Raw genomic sequence first — 9,131 nt, 5'->3', positions numbered from 1 at the left:
TGGATAGCATGGTGACAATTCAGTAGAAATGGTCCGAGAGGTAGCCGGACGGGAGGAATTATGCATAGCTTTCATAGTCCTCAAGGAGCCATTGTGTGTTGATCATTGCTCGATCAAGTTTGCCAGAAACTGAGCCATTAGTCCACATCAATTGGCAGCCAATAGATCGGATGCCCAGCAAGTTGCAATGTTGCACCATCACCCCTAGGTAGTTGGTTTCGTAGTGCAAGATCGACTTGCCACCTTCTTTGTCTTGATTTGTCATCAAGATATTGAAGTCTCCTATTACCATCCTAGGCTCCATAATATGCTCCACGAGATTAATGAGTGATGCCTACAACGGTCTCCTCGCAGCGATACTATGCAGGTCATAGACAAATGTCACCAAAATGCTCTGTGTTGTGATCTTGTAGTTAACCCGACAAGGAATAAATTGTTCCCTGACCTCCAAGATGCTCAAGTCCATTAGATGCTCAATTTCCATACCCGCAAACCTTATATGAAGTGAATCATTGATGTCCTTCTTCAATAGCTTGATCTCCATCAGTCCCAAAATTGTAAGGCGTTGTCGCTGAAGGAGGTTTTGGACAACCTTCTGTTTTAAGGGCTTGTGGAAGCCCATAATGTTCTAGTTAGTGATTCTCATGCTTTGTTGCAGACACCATGTGTCCGCTGCCGTCTTGGTGTAGGCACGTCCTTCCATTGTACTTCACTGCCTCTATTCTGCGCACCAGTCTAGGTAGCACCACTTTTCACACTGGGTGCCTCCGCTTTGTGCACCAACATTGCGTTGGGTGCCTCCGCTCTGACACTAGCCTAGGTCGCACGCTTCCACACTAGGTGCTTCCGCTATGCGCACTAGCATGGCACTGCCTCCGCACTAAGTGTCTCCACTCCACGCACCAACATTGCACTAGGTGCTTTCGCTATGTGCACCAGTATGACACTACCTGCGCACTAGGTACCCTTGCTCTACATACCAACCTAGGTCGCACTGCCGCCGCACTGGTTGCCTCTGCTTTACCCACCAGCATGGCATTGGGTGCCTCTGCTTTGCCCACCAGCTTGGGCCACACCGCCTCCGCACTCGATGCCTCCGCACTGTGCACCAGCATGACATTGGGTGCATCCGCTCTCCACCCCAACTTGATTTGCACTGTAACTGTATCGTGTGCCTCCGCTCTCCACATTAACCTGGTCCACATCGTCACTGCAATCTGCATGGTCTCCGCTTTGGTCCTTACTACTAGTGGTGTCTCCACACTGGGTGCCTCTACTCTCAGTGCTTCAACTACTCTGCCCCTCACTATTAGTGTCTTCACACTAGGTGTCTCCGATCTACTCACCAACATAGCACTGGGTGCTCCCACTCGTCGCACCACCATTTTCGCTCTCTGTATTGCCCTCACTTTGCTCCATACTGTTACTACTTCAGACTAGGTGTGTTTGCTCTACGCACTAGCATGACCTTGGGTGCCTCCACTCTCCGCATTACCTCCGCTCTGCTCCATACTACTGTGTCTCCACTTGCCAAGCCACCATCTTCGCTCTCTACACTACGTCTGCTCTATGTTGTGCTATTGGTGTCCTTGCTCTGGATGCCTCCGCTCTATGAATCAACATCTCCTTGTGTGCTTCCACTCTTCGCACTTGGCACTGGATCCTATGGCCCTTATTGCATCCCAATCTACTGTGTTTGTCTTTGTCTGTGTGTAGCCTCTGCACTCTGCCTTCCACACGATCTCGAACATCGACCATTATGCATAGATTGCCCCTGTGGCCTCTTGTGGTTCCTTTTGCACAACTGAGTAATTTTACTTTGAGTGCTCGATATGCCAACAACCTTCACAAAACTTCGGCTCAAACTTAACCTCCAAGTTGACTTGTGCACCTGTTGGGAGTGTAATCGACACTAAGTCAACTTTCCTTCCTTCCTTATCAACCTCTATTAGTAGTCGTGCATAGGTGACTGGTTCTTTAGTGTAGGTTAGTTTGTCCATATACATTGGTCGATTAACTTTCGAACCAATGAGGTTGAATACCTGCTCAACCCAACAATCCATCTGCAAGTCATGGATTTGCACCTACATTGGAACAAAATGATTACCCTCGTTAAACAAGAAGCAACTTGGCAATATCTTCAGGAATAGTAGATTGTCATATGTGAAGTATGACCCCTTAGCCAACACACAATCCCAATCTATTATCGCATCAAATCAAAAGATAATCCACCCACTCATATGTATGTGGAACTTATATGAAGTCCTCCAACATCGAGCAACCATTACGATTCCATCCCTGTTGGAGTTCTGTCCCATGGAGAAACCTACAAGACAAAACCCCAAGTCCTGCACCATATCTATGTCATTGTAGTCCGAGCTTAGTATCTTTCCTTGCCTTTCCAAGTGTTGGAGTTTCATCGCAGCCCCCCACTTTTGGTTGTCGAGGAAGAGACCAACCGATGACTTCACACTCCCACTGTTCTAGCTATGAGTAACCTCCTTTAGTCCTTCAGGTTCGTGAGGTTAAAATGCAGGGCATGCTTGAGATGGCAACATGTTGCTCTACTGGACATTCTACATTGGATCGATGAGGACAAGTTGTCCAAAGGCACTAGGTGTGGGGCTAACTTGTGCCTTGTCATCTACATTAATAGCTTCTCCCATCAGTTCTTCATCCACGTCAGCATTAGTGAAGTCCTCCTTAATGCTCACTACCGCTTGTTCAGCTGTGAGTGCCTCCCTGCATTCGTTGTCTGCTAACTCAACCTCTAGTTGGGTCTATCCGATGCCAACAATGGCTTGTTGCATTCCACTCTGCCCATCAATAGGAGGTGGAGAACTGGTGGTGCCTTGTGGCTGGCCCCTTCCTTGTCCTCTGGTGGTTTGTCTCTTTGTTTTGGCCATGTCTGGTCCAGAAGGGGAAAGGAGCAGGGTGGGCGACAGGGCAACAGTGTGTGCACCCACCATAATTGGAAAAACCTGACCAAGAAAGCTTCTAGCCTATACCCTCCACAACAACCTCTCACCAACTCCTTCATCTTTTGTGGTGGTCTTCTCCTTCTTCCTCCTTGTGTCAGTGATCGCCGGAGGTGGTGGGGCTCCGACAATATGTTACATAGCTGTTGAAACACTCCTACAATTCTGTACACTGCCTACTGCATGTACCAACCTCCCCTTTGCCTCTTTACTGTTAATGTTAGCTCTTAAAGTTAATTATTAAATGATTGATAAGGAAACTTTTGTATTATATTTCATTAATAAAAGATAAAATTTATGATTATTATATTTACTTCATATATGTGTCAGATGAATAAATATAATAATGTTCTAAGGTAATAGGTTCTAGTCTACAATATATCAATTGGTTAAATTAATAGTGAGAGATTGTAGATGTACATATAACACTACTCTTAATTATTTTTAGTCAAGCTTTAATATACAATAGCAATATTAATGCGTTGAGACTAATATGTAGGTCAATTAATAACTTAATTTCATAAATCGTGTATATAAGATATCAAGTTGACACATGTATATTAGAGAATATATACTGAATTCATCTGCCATGAGAATGTTTCATGGATCATTATATGAGTGTCATAAACATTCTCATAATGACTATTAGTATAAATAATCCTTAGTCCTGAAGTCACTACGATTTCTTACATAAAGAGTCGTGTACTTTAGTATCGACAAACGTTACCTGTAATAAGATAGACTATAAAGTCGATCCCTATGTATGCAATAAATTATGTGAAGGGATGTGAGTGATGTAGATGAGATTTATCCCTTCCATATGACGGAAATGATATTTGTGGACCCCTTGATTAAGTAAGATTACTCAAATGCATGGTCATGCTCAAATAAGTTAATATGAGATATTGAACTCATTTAGGTAAGTGAGTCTACTGGAGATCAAGAAACACAAAGATTTATAAAGGGATGACACAGTCTATGCCTCATGGATCAATCTAGATATCGAAGATAAAAGGACTAAGTTATACAAGATAATAAACATAGAAAGGTTAGGTCAAATTTTGACATTCTCATCATTTAGGTAACAATGATGCATTGCTAGATGTCACTCATTGCTTATGTATCTAAAATGTTATTTTAGAGACATTACCAACATTATAAGAACCTATTAGATTACACACAAAGAACATGTTAATTTATAGATGAGTTTATTTTAGTTTTTTAAAATATGGTGGACTATAAGATTATAGGATTAAGTCTAATCCGAATTAAACTCATTGAGTTAGACTCAAACGAATTCAACTATTGGATTATTGAATTGAGTCTAATTTGAATTAGACTCATTAGATTAGATTTAACTACTAAAGAGGATTAATGTCTATTAATAGAGATTAATGAAGTATTAATGAAAAGGAGAGCAAAAGATAAAAACCTTTTATATTTATTAGATGAGTACAAAAGTCATTTTTGCAATGCATTTTCGATATATTACTTCTAGTCTTCTCTTCTTCCTCACTTGGTTCTACCATCCAAGTTGTTAGCATAACGAAAGTGTTTTAAGGTTCACTCCAAAGGCTGAATTCATGCAACAAACGAAGGATATGAAAAAAAGTGTGGATATTAAAAATGCACGATGATTCTGATTATGTTAAGATCTACCAAATCAAAGTTACTATCGGAATTATTCCGTTCACGCAATAAAAATGATAACTTGATCAAAGATGTATATTGTATTCACATGGATCTTTGAAGGATTATTTTTCTCCGCTGTATTTATTTGTTATTTTTCACCTAAGATCTCTATATATACCTGCCTTGTCACACTAGGAGCTAGTGCATGTAGTGTACAACCTCTTGTTCCTACTCCGGTGCTCCCAACCTTGCTGTGATTCCGATGATCTGCTTGCCTTCTCTTATCTACACTGCTTGTCCGTAATGCTGTTGTTCCATGCCAAGTACCACACCTCTGCAGTGCAGTGCCTTGCTAGTGCTCCGGTGATCTCTGCGCTATTGGAGCTCTACTCTCCTCTGCATAGCCCAACAACTGGACGAGCGACTTACAACCATCAAACTTTCTCCTTCTCTCTAGTTTCTCGAGAGAAGATAGAGCTTGTCTCACTAGCACCACTTGGTTGCGATGACTAGCTTTCTTTTTTCTTCTGCAAGTCTGTAGAAGAAAAAAAGAGATATCGATATCAATAAAAGCACAGATGGATCCTAACGAACGGCTCAATGCCATAATAAATATTAAAGTTGATGTCGATATCAATATCTAACCCTAATATCTTTTGACAGAGTCTTTCTTCCCCATCGATGATGACTAGCTCTCAATCTTTCACAATGAAAGACATATAATGCTTAAATGTGACAATGACATTTAATTGGGTTTGAAGGGACAGAGGCTTGATACTGATTAAGTAGATATATTATTATTTATCAAATGCTAAAAGATAAAAATGAGATATGATGCGACTCGAATTTATTGTTGGACTAGAGGTTGAAGTGGATGTCACGATGGAGGAAGAAAGACTCTGTCAAAAGATAATAGGGTTAGATATTGATATCGACATCAAATTTAATATTTATTATGACATTGAGCCATTCGTTTGGATTCATATGTGCTTTTCAATTTATCTTAATGGCCAATGAAAAATTTATATGGGATCGAGCTGATCATTTTCAAAATTAATTGGATCGTAAATATCAAATATCTGAATTATAATTTTTTTTATAGTATTATTATCTAAACTCTAAGCCCTAGGATTATTGAGCCTTGGGTATTTATTGAGGATCTGCATTCGCATTATAAACTCTAAATTGTAAATCATGTACGCATTATGTTAAACTATGTGGAGAACTAAACTATTCTTGAAACTAAACTATATGGAGAACTCAAGAGATATTCCTGAATGGAATAAGAAACTTGAAAAATCGAGTCATGCAAGGTACTCAAGAGTTCGAGTTGATTTGAAGCAAGGCCATATAAACATGTCTTGCTGACCTATAGTGGGCTCGATATCGACATTATCAAGACAATTCTTCTCGATGTAATTAAGATCCAAAAGTTTAATCTATGAACAAATTATAACCATCAAACGCTCCTTCACAAAAACAACATCATAGTTTACCACTTCAACTTTCTTCTTCCATAGATTTAGACTATTCAAAGAGTCCATGCAAAATCTGCAGAGAAAGCAATTGAGATGATAGATCGCGATAGACACTTGGAAACGGCTCAAATCCGACAAAATCTAGTGACAAGATTGCCTTCTTTTCCCGCCGATTGAGACCGGTCCACCGGTTCAGTGGGCTAAATGGGAACCTAATTAACGGCTAAATCTATCGAGTTGAATTGACTTTTGGACCGGGTCAGTCAATCGAATGGAATATTCAGTTGATTGCTCAGGATCACTTGCTTGCGGGACACGAGTCGGGAAGGCCTTCGAGTTAAATTTAGACCGAGACGGTCTTCCCTACGACCAAGAGAACGAAAATTAAACCCCGTGACTTGGACCGAGTCCGCGGTCCAAGTTCCCACTTCCCACCCACCCCATTCTTTACACTAAACGGATATATAAACTCCTGAGAGCTGTCTGGCATATCCCATCCCATCCGGTCGAACCGACATGGACCGGATTCTGAACCAGGTCCTCGACGCTTGCGGTCTGGCAGACGAACTGGACCGCTTCCTCCGCAACTCCGGCGGCGCGTTCGACCCCGGCTATCTCCTCGCCTCCTGCCAGGACGCCGCTGGCGCCTTCCAAAGGGCCGCCGCCGCGCTGCGCGACTTCATGCTCGAGCCTTCCGCCGCCGCGCCGGCGGCGGGGGAGTTGGCGCAGCTGGCGTTGGAGGGCGGAGCGCTGCCGTTGCAGAGGGGCGACGCTGGGTCGTCGTCGTCGAGGAAGAGGTTTGTGAAATTGGAAAAATATTCACTTTGGTCCCTCGTAGTTCGATAATTATTTATGGTTCTCCGAATCATCTCATTTTCAAAATTCGCTAGGGTACTTTGAAAAATAAAAAAGGTGAAATTTAAAGGTGAAGAATATTAATTAAAAATAGCAATTTTCATTTGAAAATGCTCTTAAAATTTCCAAGTTATTATATATCTCTGAAATCTACACAAGATTTCGAACCTCTATTATTTATTTATTTATTTTTAATTTATAATTAAATCATTTAAGATTTTTTAGAGTTGGATTATAATATTAACATAAAAATATTTAAAATGAAATAAATTTAATTACTCAAGGTATATCAAATTATTATTCTACACTTCTTATTGATATATTCTATGGGTAATTAAATTTTTTTTATATTTAATATTATAATCCAATCTAATTCTAAAAGGAAAATATTAAATAAAACGTTTAAAATTTTTATTCATTCATCCTTAAGATGAGACGCACTATTGGAATTATATACATATATATATTTGTGATTTCTCACTGTTCTATTAGATAAAATAATAATTATTTAATTTAAAAATTGTTAAACTTATAAAATAGTCATGTAACATATTCGATTGATTTAAAATAAAAAAAATTTAAAAGTATTAAATTTTATGATACCTAATATTAATATGTGATTGTATTCTGTTTGATGAAATTTTAACAAATAAATGAGTCAATGGATCTTGACATTTCTTACAAAATTGATGGTGAAAGTTAATTTTAAATATGGACTCAAATGAAAAGGTCAGCCGACTCCACGTCGTTCAATATCGTTGACGGTCAAAGTGTTGACCAATTTTCTAATTTACCCTCCTAAGATTGTTTTTTTCAAAAATAACACTTTGGTACCATGGATTAATTTCTAGGAAAGAGGGGACTATGACGCTAATAGTGCCGGCGACGAGAACAGGGAACCCGGACAACCCACCGGACGATGGATACACGTGGCGGAAGTACGGACAAAAGGACATCCTCAACTCGAGATTTCCTAGGTTTCTAATTTTAATTAAGCTTAATTAGTTTCCTTTATAAATTATCAACTATTTTTTTTCGCTTTACAAATAATTAAATTATTAATAATATAGTTGAAAAAATAATTAAAATTTATTAAATTATATAAAATTTGACAGGAGTTATTACCGTTGCACGCACAAGAGCTTCTACGGTTGCGAAGCGAAGAAGCAAGTGCAGCGGCTCAACGACGACGCCTCCGTCTTCAAAATCACCTACCGCGGCACGCACACGTGTCATACCTCCCCCACCCCCCTCCTCCTGCCGGCCGCCAACGACGACGACATAGGCGGCGGCGCCGCGGCCGGGGATGGCTCTTCGGCGGCGGCGGCGGCGGCGGCGGGTCAAGTCCATGACTGGATGGGGAGCCAGGGCAGCCTCCTCGGCGATGGCCGACAGGGAGCGGCGCCGGCGCAGCGCGGCGGCAGAGACACGGACGGGTCGGTGGCGGAGCTCGCCGACGCCATGTTCAATTCCGGCAGCAGCAGCGGCAACATCGACGTCATCTTTCCGGGGAGGCTGAATTAACTAATGATGAAAGCTTTAGGAGTTAATTAGAATTTCGTTCCAATTAATATTTTCAAATAACCTCTCTTTATAAATTAATTAATTCATGTCTCAAGTTACCATTTCGTAAGCAATGGAGGACAATTTTGCAAATACTGAAAAAACAGAGAACATTCTACGAAAGTTGTAAAATGTAAGGGCAAAGATGAGAAATTGCAGAAATTTGAATTATTAATTCCTTTTCGCGCCTACGGTCCACCTCATCGTACCGGCTATCCTACTATAAAAACGGCAGCCCTAGCTGCTCTCCATCAGTTGACTCATTTCAGGGAGGAGCTCGATCTCGACCGGCGAAGCCAACACTTCACTCCGCCTCTTCCTATCCCACTGGTCGAAGGCGATCTCCGATCTTCCACCAATCCGGAGCTGGATTTCTGGGTAAAAGGTTGATCTTCTCCTTCGATCCGTTCGTCAGCGAACAAGCTCGATCAAACCCAGGTCTTGTATTTTTTTGGTTCAGATTTTATTCCCCTTCATTTCCGTGTGCTTTGAGATGTTCATGCAAAACTTCGGGAGGCGAGGCTATGAATTAGTGTCCGTTGTTTTTTTTTTTTGGATCCTCGATTGACAGATTTATTCCGGGGCTTCTCTGTTTAGGGTTTAGGAGCTTGTTCTGGTGAATTTT

General features: G+C 41.0%; 1 protein-coding gene across 1 annotated transcript; it reads left to right on the top strand.

Annotated features, from left to right (window-relative positions):
- Positions 1-6,599: 6,599 nt before the first annotated feature.
- On the top strand, positions 6,600-8,498 carry LOC141826039 (uncharacterized). The gene is made up of 3 exons (XM_074713293.1): positions 6,600-6,885; positions 7,795-7,920; positions 8,059-8,498. Exons 1-3 carry the CDS (start codon positions 6,605-6,607, stop codon positions 8,465-8,467), a joined length of 816 nt encoding a protein of 271 aa, XP_074569394.1. The 5' UTR covers positions 6,600-6,604; the 3' UTR covers positions 8,468-8,498.
- The last annotated feature ends 633 nt before the right edge of the window (positions 8,499-9,131 follow it).

The sequence above is a fragment of the Curcuma longa genome, chromosome 4, assembly GCF_044706935.1.
Source record: "Curcuma longa cultivar G26 ecotype Majalengka, Jawa Barat chromosome 4, ITB_CL_G26_1.1, whole genome shotgun sequence".
NCBI classification, from domain to species: Eukaryota; Viridiplantae; Streptophyta; class Magnoliopsida; order Zingiberales; family Zingiberaceae; genus Curcuma; species Curcuma longa.
The sequence above is the reverse complement of the archived record's forward strand: the minus strand, read 5'-3'. Positions and strand labels throughout refer to the sequence as shown.

Bases quoted from the DNA above. Each gene is read 5' to 3' on its own strand.
- LOC141826039 (XM_074713293.1), top strand. From the start codon at position 6,605: ATGGACCGGATTCTGAACCAGGTCCTCGACGCTTGCGGTCTGGCAGAC. The intron at 6,886-7,794 runs GTTTGTGAAATT...ATTAATTTCTAG, and splicing joins TCGTCGTCGTCGAGGAAGAG to GAAAGAGGGGACTATGACGC. The intron at 7,921-8,058 runs GTTTCTAATTTT...AAAATTTGACAG, and splicing joins CTCAACTCGAGATTTCCTAG to GAGTTATTACCGTTGCACGC.